The sequence below is a fragment of the Maniola jurtina genome, chromosome 17 (assembly GCF_905333055.1).
Source record: "Maniola jurtina chromosome 17, ilManJurt1.1, whole genome shotgun sequence".
NCBI classification, from domain to species: Eukaryota; Metazoa; Arthropoda; class Insecta; order Lepidoptera; family Nymphalidae; genus Maniola; species Maniola jurtina.
In genome coordinates this window covers 9,944,012-9,962,821 of record NC_060045.1, presented here as the reverse complement: position 1 = coordinate 9,962,821, position 18,810 = coordinate 9,944,012, and the positions used below count along the sequence as shown (strand labels likewise).

The 18,810-nt window shown below is 35.7% G+C and overlaps 2 protein-coding genes across 9 annotated transcripts in view; both read right to left on the bottom strand.

Annotated features, from left to right (window-relative positions):
- The window catches only part of LOC123873794 (NAD kinase-like), a 40,888-nt gene extending 30,614 nt beyond the window's left edge, over positions 1–10,274 (bottom strand). For 2 of the 5 annotated variants that reach the window (XM_045918843.1, XM_045918844.1), the window contains exon 1: positions 260–764. In XM_045918843.1, the coding sequence (XP_045774799.1) occupies positions 260–453 (194 nt within the window). In that variant the 5' untranslated portion in view covers positions 454–764. Of the gene's footprint in view, positions 1–259; positions 765–4,728; positions 4,979–5,338; positions 5,474–8,525; positions 8,799–10,263 lie in introns of those variants that run through there. The other 3 variants (XM_045918849.1, XM_045918845.1, XM_045918847.1) reach the window with 3 other exon arrangements.
- A 2,403-nt stretch (positions 10,275–12,677) lies between these two features.
- Positions 12,678–18,810, bottom strand: part of LOC123874021 (6-phosphofructo-2-kinase/fructose-2,6-bisphosphatase-like) — a 31,808-nt gene continuing 25,675 nt past the window's right edge. For all 4 annotated transcript variants that reach the window (XM_045919164.1, XM_045919165.1, XM_045919166.1 and 1 more), the window contains 3 exons: positions 16,975–17,209; positions 15,750–15,877; positions 12,678–13,734 (listed from right to left, as the gene is read on the bottom strand). In XM_045919164.1, the coding sequence (XP_045775120.1) occupies positions 13,630–13,734; positions 15,750–15,877; positions 16,975–17,209 (468 nt within the window). In that variant the 3' untranslated portion in view covers positions 12,678–13,629. The remainder of the gene's footprint in view (positions 13,735–15,749; positions 15,878–16,974; positions 17,210–18,810) is intronic.

The window sequence follows — 18,810 nt, the reverse complement described above, 5'->3', positions numbered from 1 at the left end:
TACGATAAGAACAATGTTTATTGTATAATCTTATAAATTATTGTGGTTATTTAGTTTGATTACTCTACGTTTTTTCTTAGCATTAGTGCTTTACGTTAAGGCCCGCTTTTAATTACTTCAATGAAGTACCTATCTTTGATGTTGTCTATTTATGTATGTAGTCATTTTGGAAAGTTACATGTAAATATTGAGGATCGCGAATTAAATCAACCACTTATGTTCGTTAACTGTACCATTATAAAGATATTATGACACTTACGGCCACGTGCCAGAACGTCGCTGCCGGTGAGATCGCACCAGCGACTCCGGATGGGTGTGAAGCAAGGCCTGAGGTATGAGACTCTTGGACGATCTACGTCTGAATCTATACTCAGATCTCTCTGCACCCTTGCATCCTCTCAACGTCGACAGCTCCTCCGTTGATCCACACCACAAAGAATCAATTGATAGCATCGTTCTTGACTTCTCTGATACTTTAGCACATCACAATAATTTCAAAACTAGTATAGTTACAGAGAACAATACATATTTGGAGTAAATATAGGAAACTAATAGTGAAACAACAAAATACAGTTTCACAATATGAGCGTTCGGGGCTTGGGCACGGCCTTCTGCGCAAAATCGTAGCTGTTGCAAAATTTCACATACGTGAGCCTGGTTTGGTTAGATTGTTAAATATTGCAAGGCTAGGGAGTTGCGAACTGTTAGTTACACGGAAACGGTCAGTGGGCCGCCGCCGAGCGCACGTCAGCGCGCGCCTGAGGATACTGACGGACTGATAGCCGATAGCCCGCGAAAGAGCAGACTGCAGAGCATGCCGGCGAAGAATGTCAGCAAACGAAGCGTCTACATATCCAAAACAAAAGCTGATGATAACATAGGTAGGTACAGATGATAATAAAAAAAGAATATCCGGCTGAGTTTGTCAAGGACTCTTCTCAGACTTGGGCGCGTTTGAAACCCTCGTAGCTTTAGTTTTAAGTTAATGTAATAAATCATCAAAACGTCATCATTGTTTGACAATCTGACAGTGTACAATAGTACCTAATTTGAATAAATGACTGACTTTGACATCGACTAAACTGTTTACTTTCACATTTAGATTCGCAGCTGACTTTGAGCAATGGATGGGGATTAATTTGTTAAAAGCTTTCATCCTTGCACAATTTCGAGGGTCAATCGATGCAGAAGAAAATGTATTCAAGCTACGATCACTATAAAGAATGCATGACGCAAGACTAAAGCTTCGTTGAGAGATTACAGGGAATGGTATAATACTATCCGCAATTCACGATGAAATTCATTGTAATCAGTAATCACATGTCCAAAAACTTATTGATAACGTTTATTACAAAATGTTATCTGTTTTATCATTTTTTGTGTTCCTCTGAAGATACTAAGAAGGCGAATATTATGTAAAGGTTAGTTGTTACTTACTAAATATCACGGAACATAAAAATAATAATAATATCAGAATTGAGATAGCATATGCAGTTTCGCAAAACTCAATGGTTTTCAGTAAAAGTAAACATTAATAAAGACGAAATTTTTAGCAATCCAGAAACGAAAGTAACGTCTGTGAAAGTGTTAACACGTATATTGCACGCAATTCGCAAAATCACTCACTGAGAACTAATTGGATGAAAACGGTCCATTGTCCTGGATTTAAGATTAGCGAAAGTACTTGATATCATCTGATTCAACGAATGACTAACGGTTAGCGGCTGGATTAGATTCGCATTTTCTTTTGTTAGTCAGACAATCGAAAACAGACTTTAGTGTTACTTTTACGTGTGTATAATTTATTGGTCCTTCGAACCCGAAATCTTTGGAATTTTATATCGAACAGGCCAAGGCCTGCGACTTGGCCCGCTTGGATTTAGGATATTAATATCCCGTGGGAACTCTTTCATTTTCCGAGATAAAAGTAGCCTATATTACTCTTCAGGTCCTTACCTATATAAATGCAAAAAATCACGCTGATCCGATGCGGCGTGATTGAAGAACAAACCAACAAACAAACTTTCGCATTTTATAATATTAGTATGATAATTATGATACGTAAGGAATTTAGGTCAGATCTTCAGGCTAGATGCGTTGCGAAATATTAGATTCTGGAAAATTATTGTAAGGCACATTTTCGTCGTCGTAAGTATGTTGTCATAGTCATGTCAATGACAATTTCTGCAAGTTTTAGCAACTAAGTAAGGGCCGGCGCACATATTTTTGCGGAGCGCAGCGCAGAGCATGCCCGCGAAGTTTTCTAATCGCGTGGCACATTACGCGAATTTCTACCAGAGAATGCGCGAGCACGCGCGGGACTGCGCGCGGATGCACGAGTATCCGCACGGATGCACAATTAATTTTAGATATTATTTCAATGAGGACAATGTCGATAATACTTTGACTGTGAAAAATGCTCTGCGCTGCGCTCCGCCACGTGTGCGCCGGCCCTAAAACTTGCTAATGCCCTAAAGATGCGTATGTTTACACAGTACAAATGACATTAACTTGCCGCAGCTGACTTCTGTAAGTATTGTTGCTAAAGAACACTAACTTGGCATTTGCTAGATGTTTAGACCGGGCGCGGCGTAGTTGTAAAGCTCAAATTTCCTTGCAGGCAGCCTAATTCTATATGGGGGAGAGTTTGTCGAGCGAATGGTACGTCGAATCGATGGTATCATTCTACGGCAGGCAATGCATCGGCACCGACTAATTTAAATAATGACAATGGTTCAAGGATCAGATTGACACGAGCAGGCGTGCGTCGAATCGTCGACGCCTGAGTTGCGGAGAAACACCTCATAAATTTGTTAACAACGTCACGGTACAACGCAACGTGGTGGAGTCAACTTTAATTTAATTTGTAATATTTAAGGAAAGACACGTCGCGAGTTGCGACACTATGAGTGCGACACTTTCGCAATGTGCCTTGGGCCTAATAAATAAACTGATGGTCTAATTTGTTATCGACATTTAGTTTTTAGTACATCCGTGGAAATCTTGTGAAATATCATCATTACTAAAGTAATAAAAACTTGGAAAGGCAGTGTCTAAAAACGTGTCGGTGATTTCTAGATTCAAATAGACTTGTCGGTAGGTCAAGAGTCATCGTCCTAGAACTGGTACATATTCCTTTTACAATGACTCAACGCGCAACGGCGGCGGCGCGGTAGCAGGCGCTCTGTTTTTTTGACGTCAGACCTCAACATGTGGCACGCGTGGGTTAGGCCAGTTAATTTTACAGGAAAAACGTTCGATCTATTTGGTAGGGAGATTTACGTTGATAAAATAAGAGTATTTAACATAAATAAGATAGAATCCTTTAGTTGGGTTTACAGAAGTTGATTTTCCCCAACTGCGAAGCGGGTAGAAAACTTGTGGCACACATGGACCAAACCAATTATGTACTTCATTTTAGAGGAATAAAACATTTGAACTAAAATTGGTAGGGGTGCTTAACATTGCTTAACACAAAACATACTAAATTAAAACAATTAAATCTAATATTTTGCAATGCCCTGACAGAGCTACATGTCATTTTATAACGTACAATGAATTTATAAACAAGTGTAAATTAAAAATTTATAACACCCCCGACGATCCAAAGTATTTGAGTTTTCCAAAACATCATTTTCAAATAAATAATTATGTATTTAGGCAACATCCATCTTGACAGCTTGACATTTGTCTATTGACATAATATTATGAACCTAACGGTTATCTAACCTTCTTTTCTACAAGAAAACTAGAAAAGAGCTGATAACTCTTAAACGGCTGAACCAATTTTTTTAGATTATAGCTAAGAACAGTCTCGATCAATCCACCTTTCAAACAAAAAAAAAACTAAATTAAAATCGGTTCATTCGTTTAGGAGCTACAATGCCACAGACAGATACACAGATACACAGATACACAGACACACAGATACACAGATACACAGATACACACGTCAAACTTATAACACCCCTCTTTTTGGGTCGGGGGTTAAAAATAACATTGGCAATGCTCACACCACAAGGTGATGAATTAAAGTGGAAAATGATAGTTCTAAAGTTTCTGCACTTACAGTTGCTAGAATTTTAAGTACTTAATATTTAATATTCTGAAAGCAGTCATTGTTACAAATTTTAATTAATTTTATTATTATTGACACTAGAAAACTATTTTTTCCACCTCCACTTCAAAGCCTAGAGTTGAGTTGAGTTGACTATCTGACAACTGTCTTGTTTTCAATGAAAATAATTTGCAAATGTAACAATTTCTTTCTACATTATCTAAGTATTTCTACTACAATATTTTTTGAACCAAAACGTTTCCAGTTAACATACCATTTATAGTGAAAATTTATTTGTGCAAAAGTTCCAAATCAGTTATTAATTGGAAATTGAATTAAAATTAAATAACAAGTCAAAGTACCTACATTATTTCAGTAACCAAAGACATTTCTGAGCTGTGAAGTCAAGGAAGCCCTAGTCAAGTAAGTATAAGATTAGGTACAACAGATGAACTGCTCTAAAACAACTATGCCTACACCCTACATGTGTTTGATTTTTAATACAATGCATTATGGGTAAGTCATGCGTAAAAATAGATAATAAAATGAAAGACTTATAAAAATGATTGACTGAGCTGATAGACTACAACTTGCAGCAAAGCAACATATTGAGTTTTTGAACATGTTGATTTGATTAAACAGAACAGCAACTGTATAAATTCATATCTTACCTATCATCTTCATCTTCGCTTTCCCTGCTTGTAGTGGGATTCCTATGCTTCATTTTGCTATCCATCTTCATAACATTTATTTATAAGTAACCACAAGTTAACTATCATACTTATCCAATACACAGTACCGCATTCGCTTGATAAGATATAGGGATATACTAAAACGAATAGGCAATATCTTTAAAATTATAGCTATAATGTTATTTTATGTTCGTTCACGAGGTTAGAAAAATAGAAACCCAAAAAAATGCAAAACATTCAAATCTGTCAGTGACAACTGTCAAGTGTCAATGATAACCAATGTCACTGTCATCGCTGTCAAGTTCGTCAGCTGATGATTATGTACTGTAGAGACGGGTAAGATTGGTATAGTGGCGGTTTTAGGCGTATTTAAATATATGGAATAATATATTTTGTAGATATTGGTATTCCCGGTACGTATAGTACCTACTACTATAATATTATTCTTTGTGCCTGGATATAGCTGAACAATGAAAGGAAAGCTAAATATTCGTAGATTTTACTTAAATTGGAGTTTTGTGTTAATAAGACATACATACCAAAAAAAATTAGTACCATTAGTATAAATTGTTATTATTTAGGTAGGTACCTGAATGTGTTAAGTTTGTCGACTACGGAGTTGAGTGGATTTTTTCGTAGTGGCCCTGGTGATCCACCTGGTGAATTTTCCCGTGACTCGGCGGCCAGGGCGCGAGCCAACATTAGATCTTGCTCGTTCAACATTCTGCAAAGAAAAAAATCACAAATATTACGTACATACTCGTAATATCATATGACCAATATGACGTGATGCGGGCTGCGGCCAGATAAGTCATCTGCAAGTATTTTTATTTCTCTAATTTTATTCCCTTTCGTACAACAATTTGCTATAAAAAACGAAAAGGCGTTTGTTCGATATAATATTATATAACTACCTATGTAATGCCCAAGTTCCAACATATAAACCAAGTAGGCCTATAAAATACAGGCGTAAGTGACATCTCCTTGAGATTCAGATTAAAACATTTTCAAATTTAAATCAGTGTTTTCAAAGTTCAAAGATTTACTATGTGCTATGAATTTGAACCAGTCCTTATATAGGTAGGTACTTCCTAATTACATGATCACAGTACAGGATCACAGCTGTTAACATAATGATATTATTATCTATGATATTACTTATTAGCATTAGGTAAGCACAGTCGTTAAACCAGTTGCAAAAAAAAGTAGGTGCAGTCAAAATTTTATTCAAGAATCCTGACTCCCTAACTCTTGTGTGGTAAAAGTATGGGCACAGTTTTACGATAATGTAGATCGTGAAACTGTGGTATTGGGTATTAATCGGTAGGTATATAATTAATAGGTAGTTAACTACTTATAGGCTGTATTAATAAAAATGCAAATTACACATTACCGTTTACCGTAATAATATCGTACACGTACGATAGCATAAAGTGACCTATTTTTTCAATGTCGAAACAAAACTGCTTGCTATAGATCAACCTAACAAGACAAGTACAGACTACAGACCTTTAATTTGACATTTAAAATAGATCTTATTTCGTCGTGATAGACATTAATGTCGATTACAGAGCATACCAGACTAAAGGGAAAAGATAGACGGAGGCATCGCGAATACCTGAAAGTATTCAAAAAGTAAATCAAGTTGTGTAAGTGGTAGGTAACCTTTACGTAACTAGTACCATTAGGACGTATTTTACAGTCTATATGAGAAACGGCGTCCTTGTTTAAAATCTAGCAAGCTGTACCTACCTATTCACTATTCGTTGCACTGTGCACAGAGAAAAAACCGTGCTTACCTAGTCGAAGCCAAAGACATCAATGCTAGAGTATAAATGTTCCTTGCATCAATGTAATTTGTATCACTGCTCGAGGCGCACCCGATTGGCCATACAATGCGTGCAATGCAACGCATCACAACACAGTAGGTTACGTTCTGTTGTGTTACGGCTTCAGCTGTGAGCCCGTATAGTGTCTATCTTTTTATTTTAGTCTTTGGCCTGTGGCAAATGAAAATTATTTCGATCTTGTTCTCGTACCAAGGTAAACGCCTCTACCGTCGCTTTGATCACGAATTAAGAGCAACTCCTATATAGACACGTAATTTGAAATCCCGATGCGAAAAAAATCCTTGTTGACGGCTTAGATAAGCTAGGGACAAATCTAGCGGAATTCCGTGTGCGGAAAACGCGTGCAGATATTTTTTTTTGGGTAGGGCGACCCGCGTAGAGGTAAGTTTTCTAAAGGCTGTTTTACGTGGTCAGAGCAACCAAGCTGGGCTCAATTGACCACGAGATCAGAGAAACATACCTACGGCAGCGCGACCCTTCGCGTATTTCTTATCTCTCGTGGTAGAGAGAGAAAGAGATAAGAAAGCGATAGAACTAGAAGCATAATTACTATAAAAAGGCCGCAGCGCTGTGCAAGCTGAATTGCACTTTGTTACATCGCTACAAGAGTCGCTAAGTATTTATTTAAACGTCTTTGGGGAGTAATCATTTTGTATCTGGAAGCTACTCTGTGGATCAACACTGAAACATGCTGCAGAGCTGGATGTTAAAATATTAATTTAAAATGTAACAAAATTCATCGGCAAACTGTCATGTTTTAAAAATCCCGTGGGAACTCTCATTTTCATCTTCTCATCATCATCATCTTTTCATCCCTGTAGTCCATGTCCTTCCTCGGGATGCAAGCTATTTCTCGCTTCAAAATCGTTTAAACGGATGGGCAGTGAAAAGATAGCAGACAGACAGACAGACACACTTACCAATTTATAATATTAGTATGGAGGTTTGGACTATGGATTATTTACTTTATCACAAAAGTTGTGAAAAATTTGAATAATGAATATTTTAACTTGCTTTAGGTAATTTCTATTAATAGAAACTATACGTAAACAGTAGAGCTATGAGGAGCTTCTATTCAAATATTGAGAATGTAAACAAAATGAGATATTTGCTGATTTTAGATTTTGTCATGTGTTTAATGCACATGTAACTAGGTAATAAATACAGCCTTATGTACCTGCTATACGGCGTACCAATTGTTCTTAAATTGGTACGCCCGTATCATCTTCGTCCGCTCAGATTAAGGTTTTTAAAACTTCCGAGGAAAGACTGATTTTCCGGGATAAAAAATTCCGATGTCTATGTCTAAAAGATGTAATAAACTACCTCTGTACCAAACGTCAAAATCGGTTAGGCGGATAGAAAAGGTAACAGACAGATATATATTATAGGTATGTACACTTTCGGAATTTATATTCATCATGTCATCAATCCATCACCGGCTTTGGCCATAGTCTACCACGCTGGCCAAATACTAATTGTCCGACTTCCCAGTCTTTTAGGAACATTATGGAGAACTCTCAGACATGCAGGATTTCTCACGGTGTAGTGTTTCTCTTCGAAAAATAAGAAGTGCGTGCCCGAGATAGAACCCTGGACCGCCCGACTAGTAGACACATTTTATTCTTAAGTACTATATGCTATTAGATACAATTTATTATATTAGGTTTACTTTAATCTAAGATTAAATATGTACTTTACCTCTCGATGGAAAAGGATTGAATGTTATCCATATTAACATGCCTAGCATTCTTTTTTAAAGAAAAAGTTATCGTATGCAGACTATCGAAAATTACTAAAGCTGATTCCAATAAACTGCAGCGTTCCAGTAACGGGTACATCAGTTAAAATACCTAATATAGGTGCAATAAGGTGTGAGGAATTCTTTATTTTGTTTTTTAAGTTGTGTAGAAATGTTATACTTACTTTAATCATTCAAGCAAGTGTATTTTAATAAAAACAAAGCACTCAGTTGTGTCACATTCACATATTTATAGACCCGAATCCAGAGCGGGATTTAAAAAAAAGTTAATCACTTTTCAAAAATGGAACACCGCGGAAATTAAACCGTGTTCACATGAGCGCGATTTGTGTAACAATGAACCACGAGATACATTTTCGCTAGGGGTCGGTGGGTTATACACAGCATCCGTCAATGAAATAAGAAATAAGCCACGGCCGCACACAGCCTCTCACTTCATCAATGGGTTGCGATCGAACTGAGATAGCCTGCGAGATACGCCGTGATACCCACATAACATAGCTAGCCATGTGTTGAGGCATTGAGCCGTCCTATTATGTCGTTTTTGTTATGATTGATGGATACAGATCCGGTAAGATAACTAAGCTATGACTTGGTGTTATAAACATTTAAAGTACGTAGGTACCTACCTAGACCTACCTATAGATGCAAATGAAATCTCCTGTGTCGATTAAGTCCATGAGAGCGCCCATAGTAAAAAGCTTATAACTATTGAACCTCTTATATTGTACTTTTCGTATTTTAGAAAATAATTTCTGGATGTCTCTATTTTATAGAGCTTCTTTCGTCCTACGTCAATCACACTAATATTATACATATAGGTGAAAGTTTGTATGTATGTGTGTATGATTGTAACTCTTTCACGTAAAAACTACTGAACGGATTTGGCTGTTTTGAAATGGAGATCGATTAACACATAAGCCACTTTTTATCCCGAAAAATCATCGAGTTCCCACGGGATATCCACGCGAACGAAGTCGCGGGCATCAGCTAATTACCTATAATTATTATTTTGAGTTATAATTTAATAAGTAATAATTACTAAGAGAAAGTCCTTCGATGTTACGAAGGGTCATAATAATTAAGACTATGACTAGCTGTTTTAATATTATATTATGGCCTGTTATGTAGGTATGAACTATGAAGGTACCTACAACGTTCTGTTGCGTCACTCATGACTCATGAGAGAAGGCTGATATAGTTAGTGCCCTTCAGCATTCTGTGCCAATAGCCAAATTGCACTTTAGGTAGATACTGGTTCAAGTGCTTTTTGCTCGACTTTGTATATTATCTAGAACAGCTTTTTTTCGGCACTAAATATTATAAAATCATAACCCTGAATTTTGGCTTTACCGCAGTCGGGTAAAAATGCGACGATTATTAAGTAATTCAATTTGAATCTTGAATGTAATTTAATCCTTGAGCAAAGAGAAGTCTAGTTGGTAGATCGCATTAACTAAGGCGCCATCACCACGGCGGCGCTGGCCAAGTGTGGATTGGCAGATTTCATACACCTTTAAAAACATTATGTACGCAGGCTTCCTCACGTTTTCCCTCACCAATAAAACAAGTGATATTTAATTGTTTTAGACTAAGACGCACATATCTCAGAAAAGTTTTAAGTGCGTGCCCAGAATCGAACCCTCCATCTCCCGGATAGGCGGCAGACGTTAACAAATAAGCTTTCACGGCTCTTACGGCATAGCATGATGTAGGATTGGTTACCCTAAGCCCTCCCCAAGGTCCTCCGAGTTATTTTGCTCCTAAGTATGAATTTACTGTTTCGTTAGCACCCTTATTTAATTAGCGTGGGTTCTTGGAATAAGATAAAGAAGACAAAAACTTAATCATCATTTTAATGGATTTTATTTTACTAGAAAACTGGTTAAAATAATAACTTACCTACCTACCTACATATTATTATAGGTATGAATTCACGAAAACTGCATTTATTAACGTTTTTTACGGCGTCATCGATTGAGTCATTACCATAATTTATCACTTATATTTAATTTGAAATAATTCAAGGCAAATCCCACGGAGTATGAAAAATAAACATTGCTCGGAATTTGTGTATTATAAAGTATCAACAAATGTGGCCCCAATGTCTACCTTGTGAAATACCATAATATTAAGTGGTAATTGCAAAACTGCTAGTATGTATTTAGTGACCTATAGTCAACTATCAACACTAGAGATTTACGGAGGTTCGATTCCGATTCCGAAAGTTCGGAACTTCTGATTGATTTTGCGCCTTTGATTTTGCTTTCGGTTCCGACTTCCGATAAAGAATGATAGGTCTAACTAAAGTCGGTCTAAAATTACTCCTTTGGCTACCTCTGTAGAAAAAGATAGCACTAGATTTTGACTTGTCAATTTAATTTTAGACAGGCCGCAAGGGGACTTTAGGTTGGTCTGTGAAATGGAATGGGGCCTTGCATGGGGCAGATTCTGTTGTACCTATAATAAGTAGGTACACTATTTGATCCAGTGCTAGTTTTTCCATTCATAGAGCATTATAATACTTATTTAGATTTTTTGTATCGAGTAAAATCGAAAAAGTATCCAAGCAAGAATTAAAGTGACTCTATTTTTATTTCGGACGCAACTTTATACGTCTTTTACTTCTCGGTGGCGGGCTTTGTTCAAAGGATCAATAAAATTGATCAATAATTTTTTTAATTAATTAGCTTTATTAGATATCTTGGGAAGTTTTTAGTCTGCAGTTGGTACTTACATTGTGTTGGTACCACTGACCAGGGAATCAGCTTATTGGTAGTATGGGATAGGGATATTATACAAATAAAACATTATTTTTTTCGTTTTTTTTTTATTATTAAAATTATCTACAAGTCTACATAGTACAAATGAATTCCATTTTGTTTGCCACATAAGAGCGTGGTGCTTGACATTATTTGATTATACGTAATATTATAAACTTTCTCGTTAACTTAGAGATAATTTCTACTATTAAATACGACTTCATATACTATCATTTTTCGCTTAGGAGTTAGTAAACTTAAAATTAAGATATTCCTTCGTCCGATATCATAAAAGTACCTATTATCTAACATTCTATTGTCACCTTTATTTAAAAAAAAATGTAAAATAATCTACGTTCTACTTCATTTAAAAGTCATAATCATTACAACTGCACATTCAAACGGCGACTACTATTTTACCAACAATCTTAAAAAATATTTCTGTCTAACTTCCCATCAAGAATAAAGAGAAATGAAAGATAATAAAATAAAATAGTTGAAATAGTTATTATACGGACCATTTATCAATATTCTTCACCTCGTTTACTGTCAACATTTCTTTTTTGTGCTAGTATAATTTATTATAAGTATAGTATGGGCCGCGGCGCGTGTGGCTCGCAGTCTCAACCGCGACGCGCAGCAAGCTGAGTCCCTATGAAAAAGGACCTCGGATGAGTTCGAAACTAGTCGGGCTAATCCACTAAATACGTGAGTATAGCCTTAACAATCTATGCTTATAATAGAAGTCACTCACGATAGTTTAAACGTTAAAGTAAGTATAATTATTATTTCTAGTGGGAAAAATAATAAAGTTTTCTAGTCCATGGTTTTCATTTTATATATCCCTTGAATTGACATAAAAAGTCTATATTTTACAATCTACATTTTCTATTTTCAATCATTTCAAATTGCAAAGCGCAGCCCATTCGTACGTGTAAGATATAATATATAGATAGGTAGGCCACTGCCCGGGTTAGAAAGAGATAGCAATATGATAGAGTAAGATAGATGTATAAGGAGGAAAAAACAGTTCCTATCTCATTTATTAGGCTTCGATTATGCGTACAGTAAATCAATGAACATTTTAGATAATGCACTTTTCAATGACTTGTCCTTATCTTTTTGAAGTGAGATTTCTTTTTACGCGTCGAAAGAATTGGGCGTGCGCATGAAGATGATTTTATGAAAAAGGCTACTAGAGGCAGATAAATTAACATCATTTATATATAAATATATCTCCTTGAATCCTACAAGTATTGTCTTTAAGGTCTTCCATTTTTGTACAGTTAATGATCTGTAGTGTCGAATTTTTTACAGTTTTGAGAGATATATTTAATTTTTTATTTTGGGTTCTCGTGGTAGAAAAATCAACAAGCATGTTATGAATGAATATCAAAGAAGTTTCACCTCTTTTGCATGTAGATAACGGATTTCCCAACCAATTTTGATATAAAATTGCTTCTATTATCCCGGCTTTCTGTTACAAAATTGAGATAAATGAATAAATCTGATAAATGAAGCATACAACTGCAACAAATTACCTATCTTACGTATAATCATAGTGTAAATTATAATAATATCTCTATCATAATTAATAAAACAAGTAAGTAAATTACTACAAAAAGATAAAAGTAAGTTAAACAAATGGCAGTTATCTCTCATGATACAAACAACGCTAAGAAAGTAAAATAAGATAAGTATTTATACGTGTTTTATCATCCAAAACTAAACAATTGTTTAATTTTTGTGTAAAATATGTACTTAACTAAATCTTATTATAATACATGTGTATCTAATTGCCTTCTATAAAACTAACGATCATAAACACCCAATATTTAAGTATCTATATCGAATAAAATATGTAAAAAAAAGTAGACAATACGAATATCTAAATTGAAGACTTAAGCTATCTCATCTTCTCTCGCGCGTTTTGTATCTTCTTTCTTACTTATCAGCGAGAACAGATTTTCTATGTCATGTAATATGAACGTAACATATATTCCAATATCAAAATAACTATAGATCATTAATATTTATAATAGGTAATGATAAAAATCATTAGTTATTCATTACATTACAAATACAAATTATTTTACTTTATCTAACATAAGAAATTAACTTAAAGTAAACGATAAGCCTACATATTTTGATAAAATAGAACACAATGTATTAAAGATTTTTTGACATGCCAGATTGATCCTTCAGTCTTAAAAGTTTTGAAATAACATACGCAATGCACCTGTCACTCTCACGCATTCAATGAAGACACGAGACGCAAAGAGTCTACATCTAACACTTTCTCGCACACAGGGGAGGAACGAGATAGTGAATGTTCTCGCGGATCGCTATTGAATCAAACATGGCGTCTGAAATACTGAACAACATGTTCTTCCATTCGTGGTTTTTCACAACCGCGATGGGCCTGAGCGTTTTACACTGGGTTCACATGGTTCCCCGTGGTAATGCTGGTTTGGTTGCGCCGGACCGTGGTCCGAAGGCCCGCCGTCTAAAGCTGTGCTTCCGAATTTTGCCACATGTTTGAAGGCAGGGTGTCATAGTGGGATGGTACCGTTACCAACGCATCGTCTGTTGTACGGTTGATTGAGCAGTTCTGTAAAGAAACATGCAAATTAGTCACTATTCAAGGTTCTGCAAGGTTTTCCCGGCGCAACAGTTTAACCGATTTTGATGGGTACAGAGTTAGCTTACTCCTGGGGACGGATATAGGCTACCTTTTATCCCGGAAAAGCAAAGAGTTCCCACGGGATATTTTAAGGTCCATCCGTATAATCGAGGTCCCAGAATTGACATAGGCAACTTTTTATCCAAGAAAAGCAAAGACGGGATTTTTATAAAAACTGCATAAATCCACGCAGACGGAGTCGCGGGTATCATCTAGTTAGGTACTTATAAATTATAATAGGTTATTATTTATTTCATATTTCATCATAATACTGAAGTAGGTATTAGATAAGTAATTTTAAAATGATATAGGTACAATTATACATTATACGATTAAGTTTTGCTCTTTAACTATAATAGCTTCCTAGTGTTCTAAGCAACAATGACTTATTATTACGTGTTATCTGCTATGAACAATTCAATAAAGAATACGGAAGCAATAATAAAATAGTATAAAATCCCGGTTATATAAAACATTTAGGTGGACCAGTTATTGTTATAACAGTTATAGGTTAAATAGGTATTTTTTACCGAGTGTTTATTTAGATAAAGAATGCAATATAGATAGAATAAACAAAAACAATTTATTGAATCCCAAAGGATCATGAAAAAATCCAATGTGATTAGAGGAATTAAGATTCACGTTTTAAAAAAGTGGCTTTAAATAAGTTTTTTGATAAATAAAAATATAACTTGACACTACAAACTTTTTAACCTACGCTATAATCGTAGTAATATATCATTATTAAGGCCTATGCGGCCAAGTTTATCATTAAATCTGATATAACACCATGTTTTATTACGCGATAAGCTATCTATGGTAAGCTAGTCAAATATTTGCTAATATCTTGTAGATTTATGTGCCTCGTGCCTTTATTTTGGAATGGGCGATCATTTTCCTGAATTTTTGTCATCCGGTGATAAATTTGGTTGCGCAAAAAAGTAGTTGACATCATAATAGTATTTTCTAGTTTTAAGATTAATTAATATTCAAGTTTAATTGTATTTTTATTTTTATTCTTGTTTTTTTGTTTTTGTGTGTGACTCTGTATATGAGCTAAATAAACCTTTATTTATTTATTTATTAATATTATTATTTTATATTGATAGTTGAAAGTTGATACCGAGAGTTACTTGAAATGTACTTACGTACTGAATAATTCCAATGTTCAATTATTGGAGAGGTCTATGCTATTGGATTTTTCGTACATCTTCAATTTTGAAGTCTATTACAGTTAGGTACTTATTTGTACCTATCTACCGATTACGTTTTACAAAAGTTGTAGGTAAAGAGTTCAATCAATTTTTATATACTTGACTTCAATGTCCAAATGATTTGACTTCATAACTTAAAGTACTGGACTTCAATTTCAAGTTTTGATGAGGTCACAAGTAGGTGTAGCCTTGATGCCTATTTAATTTTTCAAATGATCCAAAAAGGGTGCGCTACCTAGTTCACTCTGGCCAGGGTTCTATCAAAGTGAACTAGAGTGAGGAAACTCTCGGTTTTGATCCTGAATCGACATCTGTCAAATATTAAGCTTGGGGTGACGTGAAATCAAATAAGACCAAGTCATTTCAAGCGTCGTGTTATTAAAATGTATGCAAAAGACGCCTGTCGGACTTCGTCTGTGGTGGCGTTTGCTGGCGCGCGTGTTGTGACTTTTTGGAGTGTTTTTTTTGTTAAAACTGACTGGAAAGCGCTCTAAGGGGGTGCAGTGCGTATGTCGGCGAGCGCCGGCACAGACGGGGTCCATACTTGTATAATTTAATTAACTTGTTACAAATAACTACAAACTTGACATTGGCTAATCATTGTAAAAGCCAGACGAGAGAGAGAAAAAAAAAAAAGACGCCTGTCAGTGTAAAACCCCGACGTTTTACTACAAGTTTCCTTTGGGAATTGTGGTTCTAGTCAATAGGTCAGGGTAATAGGAAATATACCTTCGGCTGTTGACGATGGGTGTCCACGCACTCAATGGGCAGCTTGTTCATTTCCACCTTGTATTTGTATCCGTAAGAAGTCAGCTTCACGATAGTATGGAGAGGCACGTTCATGTACGGGAGCTCATCTGGAAAAAATACCAACAAAACTTAAGAGGGCTCTCTCCGTCACTCGTTTCATACAATCGTAGTTCCAATTTCATTTGTATATTAAGCAACCAAAGTCCATGAAATTTTGCAGACATATTCTAGAAACTAATATCCATGTCTGTGGTTTTCCAGATTTCTGTTAAAATATTCGGTTTCAAAGTTACGCGGTCTTAAAAATTTACATACAAATCTTTGAGCCCCTGTAATTTTAAAACTACATATTTTTAGAAAAATCTGAAACACCACAGACACAGATATTAGTTTCTAGAATATGTCTGCAAAATTTCATGGACTTTGGTTGCTTAATATTCAAATGAAATTGGAACTACGGTTGTATGAAACGAGTGGAAACGAGTGACGGAGAGAGCCCCGTTAAGAAGGAACCAAATATAAACATTAAAATTTTTCTATCCTACGCTAAATTCAGAAAAATCAACCAAACACGCAAAATTTTTTTACCAGTAGGTAGGTACATCCCGCAAATTATATTTTAATTTCACCATAAACCAATCATAATATGAATAAATACTGAAAATCACTGATAATAATATATCTACATAAATTACTAGAGCTTGGAAAACCTTGAATATCCACCTTTATCGTTTCAAAATTGCAAGAGCAGAAACTTCTTCATGATATTATACCAAGGTAATTTGCAATTTGACCCAAAAAGTAGTCTACAAACATGTCTTGATCTTTTACACATTAAAATGTGGAACAGAGTTTCGAGGAAAGGAGGCAATTCAGGGCATCATGTCACATTACTCCAGATAATTTTAGTAGGTTACCCAAGAAATCTAAATTAAAGTGTAGGTAATTAGGTATGCAATCCATCACTTTTTCCTGCCTGTCCTGTCTAAATGAACGTAAAAAATTCAAAATTTTTGTAAGAAAATAATAAATAAAGTTCCAGTAGCAGCAAACGGTGAAGGAAAAAATAATTATGAAAGGGCAGTGTTGTTCATTGGTAAACGAAATGTATCCAGGCAGGCCAGGAGGTGTGGCCACAAAAAGGTGTGGCAGCTTTAGGCATGAGTCACCAAGATCAAGTTTTTAAAGTATGAATGTAACTTACCAAGCTTGGCATCCAGGAAGTAGCCCAGCATGCAGCGAAGCACGGCTTGGTGGCCCACAACGACGACATTATGTTCATCTTCCAAAGCCGAGAGAACTGGTCGGAGCCTCGTCATGATGTCTATGTAAGATTCGCCCCACGGGTACCGATAACGCAGCTTGTCCTGATCACGCCAGGCGAACTCTTGAGGGAAACGCTCTTGCATCTCTTCGTAGGTCAAACCCTCGCAAATACCCTGGTGAAGAAGAAAACAGAAAGTCAGAAGCTTGTAATGACTATAAAACTGCATACAGGATGTAACCAGATCGCTAGCAAAATCTTAGCACTATTATTATACTACCTTAAAACAATTCAATGCCAATAACCATTTGCCTTATCTTATAGTTTTAGTGATTTAATATTATTTTTTCAAACCCGCATTTTATAGCGTGCAAAATCGGGCCAATACCTCACCTACGACTCCTCGTGGACTTCGAGTGACCTATTTACGGAACGTTCTTTGATCTCTAGCGTCAATCAAATGTTTTATTTGCAATATATTGTGAACTTTTAAAAATTGTACGATTTTTTTAATTTTGTTTCGTAGTTTTTTAAGGTATCTTATCAGTAATCATCAGTACTATCATGTTTTCGTTTTTGCTAGCGTTCTAGTTACATCCTGTATAAAACAAGCCATTTCTGTATATTACAAGTCTGAAGCGTATCCCATCGACGTCGTATACACCCACGCACACGTAGACCAGACTACAGCTTTAAATCTTCGATAGTGAACCACTGTGTCCTCATTAAAAATCTACCTAGATACATAACACGATTCTACAAATTATATAAGAATTAGACCAAGGTCTGTCCATTCACACATTCCGACTTGGCTAGCGTGGTAGGCTAGGTATAGCCAAACCTTTCTCATTCCAAGAGGAGACTCGTACTCAGTAGTGAGCTGGCGTTGGGTTGGGAATTGGGATGATGAAGAGACCAACGTGACCTAAAATTCAAATCCTTGAAAAGAGCAACCGCCGAATTTCTTGCTGGTTCTTCTCGGTAGGAAAAGCATTCCAAACCAGTGCTAGGTGCTTTTGACGATTCAAAAGTACTTGTAAAAGCTTTTGAATTTGAATTTTGAATAAAATTTAGATATTCAGCAGAAGCTTTGAAGCTGGAAAGAAATTTGATTTGGGTTTTAAGAAAAGCTTTTGTAGAGAGCATTGCATTGGGTCGTAAAATGGGTTCATAAGTTCAACGAACTGTATAAGGAAAATACATTTCGGAGAAAAGGCAATCGTCACAATGCCCTGGGTTTTCCCGACAGGAGTCATTAAGGAATTAATGAATCATTATGACCTGTCTTTTCATAAGACACTTCCACAAACTTTGTATTGAAAATAATTAATGTCTGTCGTAGAAACTCTAAAATACACCGTGATGTAAACTGTTACGATGATATTTTTGTAGTCGAGCCAATTGGCTGAAGAATTTATAGATCAAAAGTGATGTGAATGAACCGGCCAAATTAAATTGCTCTATTCAGATATTTTTATACCTACTCCAATGTCACGAAGATCATTTTATTAAATCGTTATTCGTTATCCGTCGTACATAATAGAGGATCAAAGATCGTCAATATTTTGAAATTCAAAAATTAAATCGTAGAGATTTAACATACAAAACTTTTATTTTTAACCCTCGACCCAAAAAGAGGGGTGTTATAAGTTTGACGTGTGTATCTGTGTATCTGTCTGTGGCATCGTAGCTCCTAAACTAATGAACCGATTTTAATTTAGTTTTTTTTGTTTGTGGCTTGATCGAGAATGTTCTTAGCTATAATCCAAGAAATTC